Source organism: Salvelinus alpinus, chromosome 12, assembly GCF_045679555.1.
Source record: "Salvelinus alpinus chromosome 12, SLU_Salpinus.1, whole genome shotgun sequence".
Lineage (NCBI taxonomy): Eukaryota > Metazoa > Chordata > Actinopteri > Salmoniformes > Salmonidae > Salvelinus > Salvelinus alpinus.
The window spans coordinates 47,367,104-47,389,373 of NC_092097.1; the positions used below are offsets into that span (position 1 = coordinate 47,367,104).

At 39.6% G+C, this 22,270-nt stretch overlaps 2 protein-coding genes across 6 annotated transcripts in view; one reads left to right on the plus strand and one right to left on the minus strand.

Annotated features, from left to right (window-relative positions):
• helz2a (helicase with zinc finger 2a) overlaps window positions 1–21,511 on the minus strand; it is a 31,021-nt gene extending 9,510 nt beyond the window's left edge. Inside the window, exons 1-10 of one of the 3 annotated variants that reach the window (XM_071336642.1) lie at window positions 21,353–21,511; window positions 12,054–12,654; window positions 10,776–10,962; window positions 9,044–9,151; window positions 7,684–8,195; window positions 6,901–7,554; window positions 5,797–6,589; window positions 5,606–5,681; window positions 1,959–5,502; window positions 1,775–1,857 (exon numbers count right to left, since the gene is read on the minus strand). In XM_071336642.1, coding sequence (XP_071192743.1) covers window positions 1,775–1,857; window positions 1,959–5,502; window positions 5,606–5,681; window positions 5,797–6,589; window positions 6,901–7,554; window positions 7,684–8,195; window positions 9,044–9,151; window positions 10,776–10,962; window positions 12,054–12,634 — 6,538 coding nt within the window. In that variant the 5' untranslated portion in view covers window positions 12,635–12,654; window positions 21,353–21,511. Of the gene's footprint in view, window positions 1–1,774; window positions 1,858–1,958; window positions 5,503–5,605; window positions 5,682–5,796; window positions 6,590–6,900; window positions 7,555–7,683; window positions 8,196–9,043; window positions 9,152–10,775; window positions 10,963–12,053; window positions 13,904–21,352 lie in introns of those variants that run through there. The other 2 variants (XM_071336641.1, XM_071336643.1) reach the window with 2 other exon arrangements.
• LOC139536271 (stathmin-3-like) overlaps window positions 1–22,270 on the plus strand; it is a 72,268-nt gene that overhangs the window by 12,704 nt on the left and 37,294 nt on the right. The window contains exon 1 of one of the 3 annotated variants that reach the window (XM_071336646.1): window positions 18,816–18,937. The exons of the other annotated variants lie outside the window; for them this stretch is intronic. The gene's annotated coding sequence lies outside the window, so the exon portion shown is untranslated. Of the gene's footprint in view, window positions 1–18,815; window positions 18,938–22,270 lie in introns of those variants that run through there. 3 annotated transcript variants of the gene reach the window in all.

Here is a 22,270-nt window from a genome sequence, read left to right on the forward strand (position 1 = left end):
GGAGGTTGTTGGCCAAGATCTCGCGATACATGGCCCCATCCATCCTCCCCTCAATACGGTGCAGTCGTCCTGTCCCCTTTGCAGAAAAGCATCCCCAAAGAATGATGTTTCCACCTCCATGCTTCACGGTTGGGATGTGTTCTTGGGGTTGTACTCATCCTTCTTCTTCCTCCAAACACGGCGAGTGGAGTTTAGACCAAAAAGCTCTATTTTTGTCTCATCAGACCACATGACCTTCTCCCATTCCTCCTCTGGATCATCCAGATGGTCATTGGCAAACTTCAGACGGGCCTGGACATGTGCTGGTTTGAGCAGGGGGACCTTGCGTGCGCTGCAGGATTTTAATCCATGACGGCGTAGTGTGTTACTAATGGTTTTCTTTGAGACTGTGGTCCCAGCTCTCTTCAGGTCATTGACCAGGTCCTGCCGTGTAGTTCTGGGCTGATCACTCACCTTCCTCATGATCATTGATGCCCCACGAGGTGAGATCTTGCATGGAGCCCCAGACCGAGGGTGATTGACCGTCATCTTGAACTTCTTCCATTTTCTAATAATTGCGCCAACAGTTGTTGCCTTCTCACCAAGCTGCTTGCCTATTGTCCTGTAGCCCATCCCAGCCTTGTGCAGGTCTACAATTTTATCCCTGATGTCCTTACACAGCTCTCTGGTCTTGGCCATTGTGGAGAGGTTGGAGTCTGTTTGACTGAGTGTGTGGACAGGTGTCTTTTATACAGGTAACAAGTTCAAACAGGTGCAGTTAATACAGGTAATGAGTGGAGAACAGGAGAGCTTCTTAAAGAAAAACTAACAGGTCTGTGAGAGCCGGAATTCTTACTGGTTGGTAGGTGATCAAATACTTATGTCATGCAATAAAATGCAAATTAATTACTTAAAGATCATACAATGTGACCTCTACATGCTTTGTAAGTAGGAAAACCTGCAAAATCGGCAGTGTATCAAATACTTGTTTTCCCACTGTATATATACTGAGATCATGTGACAGATCATGTGACACTTAGATTGCACACAGGTGGCCTTTATTGAACTAATTATGTGACTTCTGAAGGTAATTGGTTGCACCAAATCTTATTTAGGGGCTTCATAGCAAAAGGGGTGACTACATATGCACACACCACTTTTCTGTTTTTAATTTTTTAGATTTTTTTAAACGAGTTATATTTTTCATTTCACTTCACCAATTTGGACTATTTTGTGTATGTCCATTACATGAAATCCAAATAAAAATCCATTTAAATTACAGGTTGTAATACAACAAAATTGGAAAAACGCCAAGGGGGATGAATACTTTGCAAGGCACTGTAGGTGCCTGTCAGAGCAGCTCACAGATTACTGCACCTGTACATAACCCATCTATAATTTAGCCCAAACAACTACCTCTTTCCCTACTGTATCTATTTATTTTGCTCCTTTGCACCCCATTATTTCTATCTCTACTTTGCACATTCTTCCACTGCAAATCAACCATTCCAGTGTTTTACTTGCTATATTGTATTTACTTCGCCACCATGGCCTTTTTTTTGCCTTCACCTCCCTTATCTCACCTCACTTGCTCACATTGTATATAGACTTATTTTTCTACTGTATTATTGACTGTATGTTTGTTTTACTCCATGTGTAAGTCTGTGTTGTTGTATGTGTCGAACTGCTTTGCTTTCTCTTGGCCAGGTCGCAGTTGTAAATGAGAACTTGTTCTCAACTAGCCTACCTGGTTAAATAAAGGTGAAATAAAAATAAAATAAAAAGGTGTATCTACCAGAGTTTGTCCTCTTGCCAAGAGCAATGTTCTTCACAAGTTCATTAGCCTGAGTGAGGTTGTCAACGGCAGCCTCTTTACGCCTGAAAATAGCACAGAATCAGTCATTTAATTTCACATTTTATCTTCTTTCGACACTAAAAAACACATTTGTATTTTAATATTAAATAGTCCAAATACTTACACATCAGGTAACAGCTTTGGAATTAATTCTACTGTGAATCTTGTATCTTTCCCAAAGACCCTCTCTGGAATCTTGGCCATGGACATGTGATTAATCCGGAAGTCTATCTGGACATAGGAGAGGTTTTTAGCCTCATCCTCATCAGTGACCCCAGTGGTTATTCCATGAGCAACCCAAATGAGAGATGGGATATTGCTGAGGTCCACATGCTGATCATCATCAGCGCCATTGTTTGGAAAATCCACTCGATTTTGGTACCTCATGCGGATACACAGAAAGCTGTGTTTGAGACCATACTCAATGGCCCACTGTTTCATCTTCTCAAGTGACAACTGGAAGAATCCACCGAGTTGACTCTCCTTCTGTATCTGTTTCCATGTCAGAGGCACATCTTCAAGGACAATGCTGTCATTTTCTGTTACAGCGTTGGAGGCTGACTCCATCTCACACAATGGCTTCCATATCTTCTGATACTCCTGGTAAGTGGTGTATGTTTTCTTCGATGAATGGAGTGCATACTTGGAGAAACACAGAGTTGGGTCTTTTGAGTGCTCCAAGCAAATCTCAAACTTGTTACGTACAACCAGCATCTGAACCACAGGTACTAATAATCCCCGCTGTGTGTCAGTGCCCAGTTGCACCTCCAGCGTTTCACCAGACTTTACCCTCAATGGCAATTCAATGTAATGACCTGGATTTGGATTGGTTTTGGCCGTTGGTGTATACTGGAGCAGACCTGAGCAGACCTGTTTGTTATCATTGACACTTGAGCTGATGGTCTGTAGGGATTGGAACACGATGTCCAAGTTCTCCTCCTTCAGAGCTGACAGCATCCCTTTCCACAAGTCTGTTGGCACTGATGTCACAAATGGATGAGGTGACTGTTGTTGCAGTTCAGCGTGGATGTTCTCATTTGTGAAGGAGTATACTCTTCTCTTCCATTTCAGAACCACATGGTTGTCATGCTCATTGAACTCTGGTTGGTCTGTCAACTGCAGATCCCTATACATGATAGGGATAACTTCTGGCATTGAGGATCGATTAAATGGAAAATACACCCTTAAACTGTTTCCATCTGGGGAGGCATCAATGACAAAGGCTACCTTCTGTGCACTTTGATTGTTCAGCTGCGATGCAAAACTCAAGCAACGAGCTTTCCTCTCATACATTTTTTGCTTTTCAGATGTTCTCGAAAAACTCAGACAGGACTGGTCAATTTCCAAAGAAGTGTACCTGACTGCTTTGTTTTCAAGAACTGAGTGCAGGAGCCTCTGAACAATAATGTCCACGTACCGACGAATGGGCGAGGAAGCCCAAGTGTAGCTTTCAAGCTGAAGGTCATAGTGGCCAACTCTAGATAGGTATGTTGAGTTAGAGCGTAGAACATATGCTCTATGGATCGTCTTCCTGAGTTCAATGATCATAGGCAGTAGCTGGGGATGAATGTCATCAGTTGCTATCAGGTCCACAATTCTAGAGATATCCTCGTCTTGAAATGCTGACTCAAGACTCCTCACAATGGATGTTAATAGAGAGAATGTTTCAGATGGCTGGACAACTTGACCATGATGGGCTTTATTCTCTGTTCTCGTTGCAAGCATCTGATTGGACCCACCTGGGTAAGGTTTAGATACCGCATCCCTCTGGTTATCATCAACGTTACCAATCTGATCAATGCAGTGACAGAAATGAATGGACAGGGGAATCAGAGAACTGTATTTATCTTTTAGTTGACAAAGCTTCTCTGTGTTTGGCTTGTCTTGGCATCTGACTGGGGTGCAGCTGAATGTCTTTGCATCTTTGAGCAACAGTTCAGTGACAGCGTGGTTAAACATAACCATGAGCTCTTCCACCATCTTATGAGACCGTCTTCTACCAACGATTACATCATCATCAGGGGACTTATAGTGCCAGTCTTCCTGTTTCCTGTCCTTTCTGTGAACCTCAGAAAAGTGACATGCTTTGGCGAGGCAGCCCTCTAGAGTGTCATATCGTTGGTCATTTTCATCAGAGTTTTGGATAATGTTTTCAGCTTCCTCATATGACAACTTTCTATCTGACTTTATTACAGATAGGCTAAACTTACTTGTCTTGATGCGGTCTGTTTTCTTGTCAATTTGCACCATCAATGATATGGCATTTCGTTTACATCCAGGGAGTAGACTGAAATACTTGGTGCTCAGACAAAGTGGGAACATATAAACAGGCTCCTTTCCAGGGGGATAAAAAGCAGTTCCATTCTGTTGTGCATTTTTGTCCAATAGGCTGTCCTTGGTCACAAGGCTTGCAACATCAGCAATGTGAACTCCAATCTCGTAGTGTTGATCTAAATCTCTTACACTGATGGCATCATCAAGATCCTTGGAATGTGCTGGGTCAATTGTAAATGTTATGAATTCTTGATAATCCCTTCGATTTTGCGTATCTGTGTTCAGTTCCTTGAGAATTTCATGGTCTTTCTCAACAGAAGTGGCCCTGGTCAGTTGATACTCTATGTCCAATACTTCTAGTCCACTATCTAAAGATGCCACTTTGGGAAGGACTTTTACGACAACTCCTAAAGGGTATCGAAATTGCTCTCGCCACTTCAAGACTTTGACAACAAAGAGATTGTTTCTTTTGGATTTCTCATTTATCTTCACAAACCCTTCAAATTTCAGATCCTCCAGTTTTCGCACAGCAATGTGGTTTGGCTTGTCCCTCCAAACTGGGGTGTAAATTTTGGAGATGCAGTTGTTGATGGGTGTCATCACCTGGTTGTCATAGTTATCAATGGTACAGACAAACACCATGGAGGCATTTTCAACCTTCACCACATCTAGCACTTTCCCATTTGGGGGATGACACTCATTGTCCAAGATCTCCACAACAACCTGATCTCCAGGAAAAGAACGACCAATATTCTTTCTACCTTTGATAGAAATGCGGAGGGAGGGCTCTTCAAGAGGTATAGCGTAGCCTGAGTCAAACCTCTCCAAACACAAGTGACAGAGTTTGTAGATACTCGGGTCTCTCTTTATCAATGCCTGAAGGTACAAAGGGGAGCTGTCTTGGCTTGTGTTCATCTCAAGTCCATTTAATGGGTTGACAATTGGCTCCCCGCGGGTGATACCCAACAGGCCGTCAGCTGTTACAGTGACTCGTACATCTTTACCCTCGTCAAGAAGCTCCCTCAGTATTGGGTCATCTATGTCGGGTATCTCAGATATGGATGACTCACTATCACTGTTGTCCTCCTCATCCCCTTTGACAAATCTTGAAATCTCTCTTACTTCCTGTTTCAAGTAGTCTTCAGTAAGGGTTTGTGGATCTGCACTGTTTTTGCTGATGCAGTGGTCTATGTAGGCTTTCCATATCCTTGAGCTTTTCCCAAAGTAGCACAGAGCGGCAGCATCTCCAACTACAACAACCTGGGATTTAGCCCTAGTCATGGCCGTGTTCAGTACGCGAGCATCGTTGAAAAACTCGTGACAAAGTGAGTCAGAGGAAAGGAGGCTGTCACGGGTTTGAACAGCTGTCAATACTATTGCCCTGAACTGTTTGCCTGTTAAGAAATGAAAATATGTAAATGTTTTTAAAGTATACAGCCCACTATTATGTTCAAGAAAAGGGTTATATGAAAGTCAAAATTACAGTCAAAAATATACCTTGAACATTGGCTATATTTTCCACAGTCACTTGGCCATGTCCTTTTTTCCGAAGCTCTTTCCTGATCAGTGAAACCTATCAACCAATAAAATTACGACATGTAAGGCTTCAAATACAATATTGTCGATTGTTTATCATTTGCTCAAGAAATACATGATAAAAATGGTGGTATGTTCAAAGGACAATTTACCTGGCATCCTTCAGAGAGAACACAAATTGAGCTTTGATCCTGATTTCCCCATGCGGGTGGCCAATCTCTGAGCAGATTTTGCACTACTTCAACCACGGATGCAACCTCTTCACGATTAAACCACGACATGGATGTGTTGTCCAAGTGAGATTCTCCTCTGACATGGTGGAACCTCAGGGGGTGGCAGTTTGGATGAGCTGGAACATCACCTACAGCCTTGATGGCATCAGACTTGCCAACGTAGAAGTTAGTGGACACGAATTCTACTATCTCTTTGGTGGAGCGATAGTTCTCGTTGAAAATGATTCTGCTTTTCAAAGCTGCACTACTCTCCTGGGCTTGATAGTAGTGGAACAGACGGTTCAGCAAGGTGTGATTGGAGCGTTGGTCATCGTCCACTGAAAAGAGCTTTGGTCCCATCTGCATGTGATCTCCAGCTAGAACCACTCGAGTTACTGGCCCAGCCAGACCAAGGGCCATCAGAGCTTCACATTCAAGCATCTGGGATGCTTCATCAATCAGGATGTGGGTGAAGTAGCCACCAGGGAGCTTCAGGTCATGTAAGTGCCTTGCCATTGCAGTGGTTGTTATGACCACCCTACAGGAGTCGACTGTATCTTTGTCAGGTAGGGAGAAGAATTGTCCGTTTTTGGAACGATGACAGTACTGTAAGGTGATCACATCAGTAGATTGTACCGATGATTCCTCTGCCTTTATTCTAAGAGGTTTGATTTCAAGATCTCCAGAGTTGACAGACTCATGGAAATGACCCTTCACATACAAATCTGCAGAACTGAAGAAAAGAATGAGTGTAATCTCTTGTATGTACTTTTGTACCAACAATAATAATTCACCAGGTTTTAATAAGGATAGCATGTTCCAACTATACAAAAGACTATTACTTTTCATAACTTCTACTGTACTATTATAGGCTCTAGTTACATACACTTGTTATGATTATAAACTTATTGAACATTTGGAGGCCACATAGTGTATATTCAACCCATTGAATAACCAATATTATAATTTCATTACATTTATATTTGAGTAATTTAGCACACGGTCTTATCCAGAGTGACTTACATCAAATCATCTGTCTCCTACCTGTTTGTAAGGGTGCAGATCAGTACTCTGGTGTGAGGCTGCCGTACCAGCTCTTTAGCTGCCGTAGCGAGAGTAAGGGTTTTCCCAGTTCCAAATGGTCCATAAATGAGGAGTGGGGCCACACTTCCTCCTCCATCAGTGTCTCCAACGATAAATTCCATAGCTCCTTGCTGCTTTGCATTGAGGTTGTAATTTTGCTGTGTTTTGCTCACAGGGACAATGCAGTTCCTGAAGTCTGGTAACACTCTCTCTGTGTCTGGAAGGAGATCTATGGCTTTGTGCATCTCACAAAACTTCAGACGATTCAGCTGGAACTGGACTTCCATTTCACATGTTTCATTTTTTTGGAGCTTCAGGTCAGAGCAGCATCTTTCAGACAGCTTCAAGTGCATTTTATTCTTACTTGTGGCGTCTTTGAGGATGATGGCTTCGTAGACCTTGTGACTTTGATTATCTGAAGATACTGGTGCTATGAGAGCTGATTGGATGCTTCGTCTCAGCATCAAACCCTCTGGGGTGTCTGGGGTGAGATTATAAGGAACTGATACAGCACAGAATAGTTCCCCCAGAGGAGCTATCTTCAGCCCAAACTGAGGGTCGTCTACAGTGGCCTCTAGGGTGACTGACAAAGTGATGGTTGTTTGAACGTTGAGTCTAAAAATGTAATAGAATGTGGAGAGATTTACTGTAGGTAGGTTGATTGTCATTTTAAATCATGTATATTTACCATTGTAGATGTTTCACTATATAGTACTCAATAAATAATATAATTGCTCTCATTACCTTGAAACCACATGATCTTCTGCCTGCTCCTCTGTGTACAGGAAGCTATGCATTCTCTCTTTGTAGTTCTGGTGATTTATGGGCATGTTGCAGTCATCACGTGGTTTATATGGCATACAAATCTGAGGTTTGTATTCCTTAAGCAGCTTTTCCTGTGCCTCTGTCTTCTCCATGTATGGGATGATGTCCCTGTTCCCCTGATGCCAGCGTTCTTGATTTAAAGATGGATGGATGTTGTCCTCTGGTGGCGCCACTAGCTGAATGGAAGGCTCTTTTCCAACATTAACTTTGAGTTTCTGCAAGAGCACTGGCCTTGTGTCAAAGTCGAACACCAACCACTGTTCGTAAAGACCCGGGCTGTTGGACTTGAAGGACACGGTGATGTCATAGGTCATGTCTGAGTTACAGAACGTTTTACCCGTGGAGTAAGTGCAGGGCTCAGGACTGTTTTCATCCAGGGAGAAAGAGGCTCCAGGTTCCTGTTTCAGTAGTGATACATGTGCAAGTAGTCTCTGTAAAAAAGCATTGGACACAATTCATTAGGTGCCACTACTACAATATTGTGAGTTAAGCAATTTGGACACAATTTCTGTTGCAGATGGAAGTTGCAAGTGACATCATCTCAAGCAACTTTGCTGCTACACGAAGCAATTCAAACACAATGGAAATTGCATGCAACATCCAATCCTGTCATACATCACATCATGGTATCATAAATTATTTGTTTATCCAAACATTTGATAATTGTAACAGCATCAATATAGACAAAATGCTGGCTGTACAATTTAGTTAGATAGCCAAAATGTTGCATATTTGCCAATCATGTTTTATCAAGCTAGCGATGAGCTAAGCTTGCTAGCTAGTGCAGTTGATGTTGGACAATGTCAGTTAAAACTGGGCAGAGAAAGGTCTGGGTTCACTTTTCAAATTAAATGTATTGACTGCCAGACTATGTACATGAACCATGACGAGCCATGGTGTCTATAATTTTTTTGCCATGTATCTTTTGTCATGGTTTACAGCAGCACTGACAGTTGTGTTGACATGACAACTGGGTCAGAGTTCCGAACAGAACGATATGACGAGTCATGTAAACCTTTTTCTGCTGACTGGACATTGCATACAGTCATTTCTGTGAAATAGGATGGATTTCTATCTCTTGCGATGCAATGCAACTACGACAACACTGAGCAACCCAGATGCAGTAAAAGTGCAGTAAATGCAGTCGACTGTGGTATTTTGGACGCACTAATTGCAGAATAACTGCAGTGTACTGTAGTTGTACTGTAGCACTGAGTGGCGACTTTGCATGGAGTACTCTTTGAAGTACAACAAGTTAATAATGGTATATTAGCCTTACCTCCGACTGTATTCTGAACTTCCATGTCAGCGGCACATTTTCTCTTTGACCTGAAATCGTCAGGTCCTTGTCGCAGTGGATATTCACACCAGACACTGCCTCAGACATCTGAAAATGGAAGGTATAATCACAATGACACAGAATGTTTCAGTTTGTGTTAAAAAGCTTGTAATATTTTATACAGTGTTGATGTAATTATTGTATCAAGGTAATTTGCTTAAAAATCAACTTCTGTTGGACCAAATCCCTTCCATGCTTCAAATCAGTTGACCTGGAATGACTCCGGGGTATTGGGTTACATATCCACAGCCATTAGAGGCTCGGTTGTTCCAAGTTAACACAAATTCTCTGATAGGACATCAATTTGTATTTTACAGGCACACAAGATGCATGTCTTATAGCGTGTCAATTGAAAAGTTGATTGTGAGTATATGTAGAACATTATTTTGTTGTTGTTGCGTAAAACCTTCCCATAACGTTTCCTCATGGTTCTATTAAAAGTCATGTTCTCAAATTGTTCAGAGAATGTTAAGAAACAACGTTCTTCTGTGGGAATTTCAGTACTTCAGCACAACATTTTCTACAGGTTTCCTCATTGTTCTATTTAGTCATGTTCTCAGAACATTAAGAAAACTTTCCATAAAAAAGACTGTGTCATAGCTGGCCATGACCGCACAGCTAACGGCTATTTCATAACCTGTTTAATGTTAATTTTAAGTGGTTGGCCATATAAAACACATCACACAACACATCACATCTATCATCTATCTAGCCTTATACTCCTACAAAGCTTGGATTTTTAAATATTTTTTATATATTATTTATCTATGATTTCTATGGACTTCCAGCTAGCACATTTGGTTCCTTGGAAGTTCTGTGAACGTATATTTTTGGTTTCCCATTGGTTCTGGGAAGAAAGCCATACGTTTCCTGACCGTGAAAGCTATTTGTTTTTTTTTTACCCCATTTTCTCCCAAATATCATGATATTCAATTGCTAGTTACGATCTTGTCTCATCACTGCAACGGGCATGGGAGAGACATGCGTCCTCAGAAACATGAACCGTCAAGCCACACTGCTTCTTAACACAGTTGTGCACCGGGGCCTCCCACTCCTCATTCTATTCTGGTTAGAGGCAGTTTGCGCTGTTCTGTGAAGGGAGTAGTACACAGCGTTGTACGAGATCTTCAATTTCTTGGCAATATATCGCATGGAATAGTCATCATTTCTCAGAACGAGAACAGACTAACGAGTTTCAGAAGAAAGATCTTTGTTTCTGGCCATTTTGAGCCTGTAATCGAACTCACAAATGCTGATTCTCCAGATACTCAACTAGTCTAAAGAAGGCCAGTTTTATTGCTTCTTTAATCAGCACAAAAGTTTTCAGCTGTGCTAACATAATTGCAAAAGGGTTTTCTAACGATCAATTAGACTTTGAAAATTATAAACTTGGATTAGCTAACACAACGTGCCATTGGAACACAGGAGTGATGGTTGCTGATAATGGGCCTCTGTATGCCTATGTAGATATTCCATTCAAAATCTGCCATTTCCAGCTACAATAGTCATTTACAACATTAACAATGTCTACACTGTATTTCTCATCAATTTGATGTTATTTTAATGGATTTTTTTTGGTGATTTTCTTTGAAAAACAAGGACATTTCTAAGTGACCCAAACTTTTGAACGGTAGTGTAAATATATCTAATTATTTAATAGAAATTGCCTTACAATAACAGCCTTGTTAATTATATCCCTGTACTCTCTCAGTAGATTGTCCTGGTATGAAAGTAAACCCTGCTCTTCAGCAGCAATAACTGTCTTCCGATCAGTCTTGTCTCTTGTGCGCCACTCCTGTAGTTCTCCTGCTGAGTGAGCATCAACACAGTTGCTCCCAAGCTCACATGTAGAGGCCCTCCTATGGATAAATTACATTACATTTAATGTTTTAGAAATATGAATCACATTAGATATCCAACTATAAGTGTCTGAAGAATAGGATCAGACTTATTTTATCACTGGCACAGTTATGCTGGGCTGTGATCTAGTCAGAGGAGACTTACTGTATATTGTGTTGAAAAACGGCATTGTCTGATTTTCAGTGTGCTATCTATTTACTAATTTGTTTGCTATATAGGCCTACTGTGGAATATACCCTGAGCATACAAAACATTAGGAATACCTGCTCTTTCCATGACATAGACTGACCAGGTGAATCCAGGTCAAAGTTATGATCCCTTATTGATGTCCCTTGTTAAATCAGCTTCAAACAGTGTAGATGAAGGGGAGGAGACAGGTTAAAGAAGGATGTTTAAGCCTTGAGACAATTGAGAGATAAATTGTGTATGTGTGCCATTCAGACGGTGAATGGGCAAGATAAATATTTAAGTGTCTTTGAACAGGGTATGGTAGTAGGTGCCAGGTGCACCGGTTTGTGTCAAAAACTGCAACCATGCTGGGTTTTTCACGCTTAACAGTTTCATATCTGTATCAAGAATGGTCCACCACCCAAAGGACATCCAGCCATGTTGACATAACTCCAGCCTTACTTTTGTCATGACTTTTATTTTGCCTAAATGTATTGAGGCACTGTTATTTTGTACCCTGGAGACTTTTATTTTGAAAGCAATAGTATTCATAGGAGCACCTGAGAGTGTCCAGAGAGGGGGAAGGAGACTGCTTGGCTGTATCTCTTGGTCCAGGAGAAATTAAACCAATACTTTTCCGTTATAACCCATGTTAAATAAAGTTCTGCTGAACCCACAAGTCCTCCGGTGGAGATAGGGTTAAATACCTACAACAAGAAATAAGGGTGACAAAACTGTGGGAAGCACTGGAGTCAACATGGGCCAGCATCCCTGTGGAACGCTTTTGACACCTTGTAGAGTCCATGACCTGACGAATTGAGGCTGTTCTGAGGGCAAAGGGGGCTGGTGGGGAGGTGTTCCTAATGTTTGGTATACTCAGTGTATGTGTTGTGTGATACTGACTGGGTGTAATGTACTGTACCTTTCACACAATTTGTAGGCTTGGTTGGTTTGAGGTGGGTCTCGATACTTCCACTCAGTCGTTGTCTCATTGTTATACTCGTTGAACCTTTTCATGTGATTGGACGTGTTGAGGTGGTCCTGGAAACCTCCCCGTGATGGAAACCATATATTGCAGGCTTTGCAATAGTGCTGGGTCGGAGACCGATCCGCTGCTGCCACCACCGGCAGCAGGTCAGCCCGAACAAACCCCTCCTGGCTCTCAGCTGTCCACACGGTCATCTCTACCTCACTGTGTGCAAACCAGCATCGATGGGCGCCATGCCAGCATTGCTCACCTTTCACAACATACTTACAGTGCTGCCATGAGCGGATGTGGGGCAAGTGGGGCAAGTGGGGCAGCGGCCTGACTTCCTCATACAACAGTGGATTTTTCTTGTCACAAAGAACTAGAGTTGCCTTCCAAACGTGCTTGTGTCTGGAAGTGCACTTCAAGTCGATGCCCTTAAAGGAGATCTGGCGTGGACTGTGATGGAAGCAAGTTTCGCAGAGCTCCATGAACTTGCCAGGGAACTGGCGCTGAATTGTCTCTTTAGTAGTCATAGCGTGATCCCAGGTTTTCTCTGAAATTAAAAGACAAAGCATGACAGGTTTTTTTTTTTTTTTTTTTTTTTTTTGTGGATCAGCTTAGTATTGCGGAAAGAACGTTGCTTCCAATGTAATTGTCTGCATCATTTCCACTCCCCCATATTTTTTTGGGTAAATATATATATCCATACACGTATGCATACATATACACATATATACATACACATACCTATATAGACATACATACTTTTTTAAAGAATATGCCTTTATTATTATTCCCCGCGACCCTACCACCAATCCCCCAATTGGAGTAAACTTATAAACACTTCTGCTTTTACCTTCAATTTCTACATCTTATACCTATCTTACAGACACAGTCCACTTTACAATAGTTCTCTCTTATTTGTTCTTAGTCCTTCCTCTATTTCTGTTGTCCATCCAATTTTATTTCCACTTGTAACTGTGCTATTTCACAAAAGCTCCGCACCTATACACATTTCACAGATCCCGTATGCCCTATATTGTTTATCTTGTTATTAGTCCCACCCTTCAGCTCCACCCAACCCCTCCCATCTATCTTCCAACATCATCCATTTCGGATTTCTATTTGCCATACATTTCTCAACTGTGCTGTGATGCTTCACAAAAGACCTGAACCTTCCTATTCTCATAGCCTCCACAGATTGTAAATCAAAAATAAACATCTTTGCCAAAATAATTATTATATTATTGATTGATTGACTATGGCTTTTCAAATCCCCCAGTATTGCTATCTGTAGCGTTAGTTTTAGGCAAATGTTGCAATTCTTCAGCCATTCCTGGACCTGTGACCAAAAACGAGCTACATATGGACAATACCAAAATAAATGATCTAATGACTCTGCCTCCTCACAACAGAATCTGCAGAGCTGGGAAGATTGTATACCCCATATATATAACATTCTATTAGTTGCAAGAATTTTGTACAGTAATTTATATTGAAAAATTTGAAGTTTTGAATCCGGCGTTGTTTTGCGTATCAATTCATAAACCATGTGCCATGGAATGGGTACATCGAAAATCTCTTCCCAACTATTTTGCAATTTGTATGGCACAGCTGTTAGTTTTTTGGTCCTTAAATGAAATTGGTATATGTTTTTATTTATCACACTTTTCTTTAACCATTTTTGTTCTTTAATACAGGGCCGACATACAAGTTCCTTACTTTTTTCCCCTTCTACTTGCCTCTTCCATTTTTGTGGTAATGCTGCAATTAATTGGTTGTAATTTTTGGTAGAGCAGACTTTTCCATATGTCTGTGTTAGCTGCATGTGTGACATAACTCCACCAGTCCTATTTATGATATCATTCACAAAAATTATACCTTTTTTAAACATTTCTTCGATAAATACAGTTTTTTTATCAATTATTATATTTGAATTTAACCACAATATTTGTTGTACTATTTGTTCCGTCCTTTCAGGTGGATTAAACTGAAATTGCAACCAACTTTCTAAGGCTTGTTTAAAGAATAAGGATATTTTGGAGATTATTTCCTTTTCAAACAACCGAAAGTGAGCAGGTGTAATCTGAATAAAGGGAAAAAGGCCCTTCTTGAACATAGGATGAGACATTCGTACCAGTTTACTAGAGAACCAGTTTGGATTTAAGTATAACTTTTGTATGACCGATGCCTTTAGTGAGAGGTCTAATGCTTTAATATTTAATAATTTCTGCCCTCCGAATTCATATTCGTTATATAAATAGGCCCTTTTAATTTTATCTGGCTTGCCGTTCCAAATAAAATTGAATATTTTTTGTTCATATAATTTAAAAAACAGGTCACTAGGTGTAGGCAAAACCATAAGCAAATAGGTAAACTGTGATATGACTAAAGAGTTAATTAGGGTGATTTTTCCACAAATAGACAGGTATTTTCCTTTCCATGGTAGCAAGATCTTATCTATTTTTGCTAACTTTCTATAAAAATTTATTGGAGTGAGATCATTTCTTTCTTTTGGGATTTTTATACCGAGTATGTCCACATCTCCGTCAGACCATTTAATTGGTAAACTACATGGCAATATAAAATGTGTATTTTTTAGTGATCCAATACGTAATATGGTACATTTATCATAATTTGGTTTTAATCCAGAGAGGATAGCAAAGGTATCGAGATCCTCTATGAGGCCCTGGAGTGACTCTAGTTGTGGTTTTAAAAGAAAACATGAATCATCAGCGTACAATGACACCTTAGTTTTTAAGCCATGGATTTCTAATCCTTTAATATTAATGTTTGATCTAATTTTAACAGCTAACATTTCGATGGCAATAATAAATAGATATGCCGATAGTGGACAACCTTGTTTTACTCCTCTAGATAGTTTAAAACTTTCTGAGATGTAGCCATTATTTACTATTTTACACCTAGGGTTACTATACATAATTTTAACCCATTTTATAAGAGATTCCCCAAAATTGAAATATTCTAGGCATTTATATATAAACTCCAGTCGTACTTTATCAAAAGCCTTTTCAAAATCAGCTATGAAAACCAGGCCTGGTGTCCCCGATATCTCATAGTGTTTTATTGTTTCCAGTACTTGCCTTATATTATCTCCAATGTATCGTCCATGTAAAAAACCTGTCTGATTAGGATGAATAATATCTGACAAAACTTTTTTTATTCTATGCGCCAAGCATTTTGCTAGGATTTTTGCATCACAACACTGAAGTGTAAGAGGTCTCCAATTTTTTAATTGGACTGGATCTTTATATATACCACTTGGGTCCTGTTTCAGTAATAACGATATCAGACCTTCTTGTTGTGTGTCTGATAATCTACCATTTATATAGGAGTGGTTAAAACAAGTTAATAATGGTCCTTTGAGTATATCAAAAAACGTTTTGTATACTTCCACTGGTATGCCATCCAGCCCTGGAGTTTTCCCATCTTTAAAGGCCCCAATTGCAACAAGCAGTTCCTCCTCTGTAATTTGGCCTTCACATGAGTCTTTCTGTTCAGATGTTAATTTTACATTATTAATAGGAAAAAAATCCATACAATTAGTTTCAGTTAGTGGAGATGGAGGAGCCTGAAACGAAAACATATTCTTAAAGTACTTTACTTCCTCTTTCAAAATATAATTTGGTGAATCATGCGTGACTCCATCATTTGTCACAAGTTTTAATACATTTTTTTTGGTAGCATTTCTATATTGAAGATTGAAAAAGAATTTGGTGCATTTTTCCCCATATTCCATCCAGTTCGCTTTATTTTTTATAATATATTACACTGGATCTTTCTTGAATAAGTTCCTCCATTTCTTTTTGTTTTTCCTCTAAATTATTCTGTGCCTCTATGGTACCGTTTTTATTGCTATCTAACTGTACTGTTAGTCCTTCAATTTCCTTTGTTAATATGGACTCTTTTGATCTAAATTGCTTTTGTTTTATAGATGAGTACTGAATTGCATGGCCTCTAAAGGCACACTTAAATGTGTCCCATACAATAAGGGGATCTGCTGTACCTATGTTATGTCTGAAAAAGTCAGTTATAAAATCTTCTGTCCTAGTTCTAAACAATTTATCATCTAGTAGACTTTGATTAAATTTCCAATATCCTCGCCCACGTGGAAATTCTGTAAGAGAAATATATATGCCAATTATGTGATGATCCGACCGCATTCTATCCCCTATCAACACTTTTTAAACTTTTGGTGCCAGAGAGAATGGAATAAGAAAGTAGTCAAGACGACTAGCTTGATTCAGCCTCCGCCATGTATATCTCACTAAATCAGGGTATTTAAGTCTCCATATATCCACTAATTCCAATATATCCATGACATTCATGATTTCCTTGACATTCATTGATTCATTATCACCCTCAGTGCCTGAGGGTGATAATTTGTAGTGTGATTTCCTTTCCGGTCTATAGAGCTATTTAAGACCGTATTAAAATCTCCCATTATAATAATAGAGTCTAGTGTTGCTTGTAGAGTTGATAAATTCTTATATATATTTTCAAAGAAGCTTGGATCATCATTATTCGGACCGTATAGGTTAACAAGCCATATTTGTTTATTGTCCAATAACATATTTAAAATAATCCATCTACCTTGAGGATCTGTTTGGACAATTTGCACATTTGGATCAAAATTATTGTTAATTAAGATCATCACCCCTTTTGAATTTCTTTGCCCATGGGAGAAATATATTTTGCCCACCCAGTTCTTTTTCCACAAAACTTCATCTAAAACTGTTGAATGGGTTTCCTGTAAACAATAAATATTATAATCCTTCTCTTTTAGCCAGGTAAATACTGATCGTCTTTTCTTATTATCTGCTAAGCCATTACAATTGTAACTGGCTATACTTATTTCACCACTTACCATGAGACACACCTTTCATTCTTTTAATCAGAATATATTTTTGTAAACGTACTATTAAAAAGTAACATAATGATTGAGTGTCTATATAGTTGTACCATGATATTTGCATTTCTACTAAGTAAACCTCCAATTGGTCCCTACTATTCCACCCGCTAAAAGGCCTCATCTCGAGATGGCTTGTCATCCCAATGCCCGGCAGACCACCCTCGACCCCCTGTATCCCATAGCCCTGAACCGACTGGGATCCATTCTTTGAAAAGAGCATACAGTTCCATTTACCGAATTGAAGTAAATCAATTGCCATATGCATTTCCATTGCCCTCACCTCGATTTGTATTATATATAGCTGTGGATCATCCTCTATTGTACCTTACATCTTTTACTTCTTCTTTCGCAACAGTTGTGGGATACACACATACACACTCAGCCCTTATCCCCACACAACCATAAGCTCACTTTCTCAACAGTTGCACCATCCCAGAGCCCAACTCAAGATGGGTCATGATTTACAAATGCCATTGCAGTTGCAGCTGCATGAGAAGGCCTGCAAGACCGCGCAAAAAATAAGCAAAAATTGAAATTTATTTACCATTGTCATATCCTAGATAATGGCAGTCAAATGTACACCCTATTCCTGAAAACACCCACAATACGGCCACCAGTCATGACCATGTCCCCACGCATCTCCATGCAGTCCGACCTTGATTCTGTGCCGCCAGGGCCACAATAATATACCCCCTCTCTGAATGTCCGAGTGTGACCCCCTCCCCATGGGTTACTGCAGCTAGTGTTGCCAGCACTGCCACTGCCTGGGTGGGGGTACCCCACCGGAATCCCCACCGGCTAGGTACAAGGTCATCAAGGTTCTCATTAGCAGCTTTGAGAAATTCCTTGTATATTTTCCTCTCCCTTTAGGGGGCTTTGGCTTTGCAGGACCAACCCTGCCAAGCAGGCTCAGAATCTTGAGGGGGCAGTGCTGCTCTTGGTCTCTGACCTCATTTTAGCTGCATATAGACCGCTTACAGCGAGCACATAAAACAGTTAGGGACTTCTCCTTAATATCTGGGTCATTCAGGTGGGTGTCTAGGGTATAGGGCCATGGACAGTACCATTAAAATAGGATAATAATTAGATATAATTTATTAAGATAAAAAAAATGTAGTTTTCCATGATAGGACAATAAATAAATAAGACGTATAATTCATTATAAAAGTATATCCATCATCTGAACAACATTGAAAGCCCTCTCATACCCGGCTCACAGCAATACATTGGCTCTGGGATATGCAACCATTTCATAACTCACTCACTCAACTTTCCAAACATAACAAATAAAATAAAAAATAAAATAAACACAAACCATACCATCCACACACACTGTGCCTTCTGTTTACTTAGTTTTTATCTTCACTGTGTAAAAATAGTGCTTGTGTGTTCAATTAGTTATATGTGAAGATTTATAAAAAAGCTATATTTTTTGTTGTATTGTGACAATCAGTAACCGGGCTTGAATTGTGTTTATTTTCCTCGTCTATGAGAACTTTGTAAATTTTAAAATAACCATGGAGTAGTCTTTGTGTCTCTGAACAACTGGTTATCAATATATAGTTTATCAACGACGAGAGCTACTCGTTTCGCTTTTAATCTGTTTTCTTTGAAAATTGGATACAGAACTTTGCGCCGTTCTGCAATTTCCTTCGGAAACTGATCATTCATGCCAATTTTGGTCCCAGCAAGTCTTTTCCCCAGGCTTTTAACCATTATTTTATCTTTAAATGAAGCAAATTTTGCAACAATTGGGCGTTCGTACCTCTGCCCCCTCTGTCCGAAGCGGTGAACACGTTCAAGTTGGATTTTGTCGACAACTTCGCATGGAATCTGAAGCGCTGTACGGAGGAACTCTCTAACTATAGATTCAGGAACTTCTCCTTCTTTTTCTTGGATACCTGTAAGTACCAAATTCTCTCTCATGGATCTAGTTTGTATCTCCAGTAACGCTTCCTTCAGAACGATGTTCTCTTTTTTAATTCCATTCATTTCGGTTTGAATCTTATTGACTGTCCCTTTTAGCTTGTGTGTTTCCTTCTCCAATGTCGCAGCTTTTTCATCACTCATCTCTAGGCTTGCCTTTAACTCTTTTATATCCTTACTAAGTAATTCAAGTAAACCCAGTTTGTCATTTATTGATTTTAACAGATCGGTTTCGACCTTTACCATTCCCGGTGGTGAGAATATTAAATCGTCAGTATCTGTCGAAGAATCTCGCTTGCGTTTTGTAAACGGTTCCCCTGTCTTACTCTCCGTCATGTTTGGTTGTTGCCTGTTTTCGTAATATTTGTCGATAAATGTCTCTAGTTTTAGGATTTGTTTTGTGTTATTGTCCAGATTGAAGGTTTATCACTCACCAGATTATGTAGTGCTAATATTTTAGTCTAATTTAGAAAATAATTTGAATATTATGTTTTATCTTGAGGTGCTCTACATAAATCCCTTCAGCCCGCCATTACCCTTACGTTACCTTTACGTCATACCTATCGGAGGGCCGAGTGTTTGTCTCAGCATGACAGGTTTTTGCACATATATCAATATTAATTTAGTCCATTATTGAATTATTGATAGAGGCAAATGGTTGTGTGACACTTCAGTCCTTGATATCATGCATATCTAAGTGTTTACTAAAGAGATAGTTAGTTATGTCTTAACCTTTCTTGTAATAAGTACATTAATAATTAATCACAGCAATTTGAGTATTGTGATACAAAAAATAGTGAAAATGCTTAGAAAATTGCTTTGAAGTGTGAACCAGCAACATTCCTTCTACTGGTCCAGGTAACTCGACTAACACTCGCTGCACATTTAATTATCATGCAAACAGAAGGTAATAGTGCCTATAGCTTTATATTACTTTCATAGAGGCACATTATAGCAAATAAAGTTGGAGTTTCCATAGCTGTTTCCCAACAGATAAAAGGGGAAACTCAAACGTGTCACAAGGGGTAAAGATCTGAAGCATACGGTGGGGGCTTCCACTCACCACCAGTGGCCGGAAGTAGGATAAGATGGAGCAAGCTGAAACTCGGCCGACATTCTGCAAATTTTCTCATAGATTAAACTTTTGATGTTAGTTTTCTGTTTCCAAAACAAAAATCTGTTATGGACAGTGTGTACTATGTTTTGTAGCCTTGAACCTTTGCCAAAGTGCAAGTCTAAGAAGCGGTGTGCCATGTTTAACGTCTATGTTCTATGTTCGCTATTTATAGATCAGTCATTCTCATTGAAAGGAAGTCTAAGAAGTGGTAGATCTGTTCTATTGTGCACTATTTCTATGCTTCCCTTTCTTTAGTTTAGTTTTGTATCTTTTACTTTCGGTTTTGTACACCAGATTCAAACAGCTGAAAATACAATATTTTTGGTTTTGAAAAGACTTTTCACAGCGGTTTAGATGGTAGAATGATTCTCTACGCTATACATTGCTTGTTTTGTCACATAAACTGAAATTAGGCGAACTATTAACATTTTAGCAACCAGGAATTGGCGGTGCGATTTCTGCATATTGCACCTTTAATTGTTATAGTATCTGTAAAATAGGACTGGCTGTAACCAGCAATATATGTAAGTATACTCTGCTTGACTTGGACCTTGCTTTACACCTGTCACCAAAATGATCAAATGATCTCAATAAAAGTTTCTTCAAAACAATATCCTCTAAATAGCAAAATATAGGATTAATACATTTTATATGAATTAATATACCTACAAAGCAATTCTCAATTCAACAGACCAACTGGTCTCAATTAACCAATTGCATGGTACTGACAACATTAACATTAAGCAAAACAGATATAGCTATGAACTGCAGGTGTGTGGTTAGTGCATTGGGCGGTTGCTGGATCGAATCCCCGAGCTGACAAGGTAAAAATCTGTCATTCTGGCACTGTGGATGTTGATTAAGGCAGCCATCCGCACCTCTCTGATTCAGAGGGGTTGGGTTAAATGCAGAAGACACATTTCAGTTGAATGCATTCAGTTGTTCAACTGACTAGGTATCCCCCTATCTCATTAAAAAACATTCTGTGACTCCTGAGGTATCCAATTCAAATCTCTGTAGGTATACTGTAAGTCGCACTAAGAGAGCAAGAAAATAGTAACATTAACTGCCAATTGATTAATTTGTATACTGTCTGACAACATCTACAGCTGGATGTGGTATGACACAAGAATGTGGCGCAATCTCAATGAAGTATTAAAAAACATGTTATAGACATCATTAGGCCATCTGTCTATATTACTTCATGCGTATGAACCATTTACCTTTCCACTATCAACATAATGAACAACAACAGGAATATAGAAATATACTTGCCTCTTAGGAAAATGTGAAATGTACCATGGCTATGATGTGTTGTCCTCTTGAAATAAAGTCTGTGAAGTTATTCATAAACTCATGTTACGCTACAGTTCCGACACACTTCTAGGCTGAATATCATATTGTCTTGTATTGGATTAGAAACACTTCAGGAAGTGCTGCAGTATTTATGTTGTATGTCAACAACCACTAGATCCCTCCCTAGTAACAGCAACAACATTACTCTGTCAGTTTCGTTTTTATGCTGAAATGAAACCTAAAACATACTGTAGGTTTCACTATGAGGTGGGCGTAGAACCTAGAACATAGATGAACTGTTGAGATAACTGACCACCACAGCTGGAGGATGGCTTTGCAGGGAAATCAGGTTTCATTTATCAGGAAGGAATGCACACACCAAGGTCTAACAGTGACGCATTGTGAGGTCATACTTTGCTGACATGCAAAATAGGCACAGTTATTAAACCATAAAGTCAGCATGATAACATTGTGGTATCAGGTGCCTTCAGAAAGAATTCACACCCCTTGACTTTTTCCATATTTGTGACCGACCGCCTTGATTCGGTCTTATGTAGCAACATTTGAAATTGTGTTTTTTACATTGGATAAAAGCAGTGACACAGAGCTACAAAATGGTATATCATACACTGCATTTGAGGAACAATGGGGAAGTAATTCTGCTTTGGAAGCTGATAAACTTGTTAACGTCACTTTTGAGAAAATGGCCTTGACTGATTTTGTTAGGGCAGAATGCTCGGATCTACCCTTAAAGAGATGGGTGGGGCTAAAGCTTAAGAGGGTGTGAACAATACTGAATGGTTGTAGACAAAGAAGAGCTCTCCAGTAGGTACCAAAACATTCAAGCACCCAAGCTAACTGGCTTAAGTTGGCTAGCTTGCTAGCTACTTCCAGACA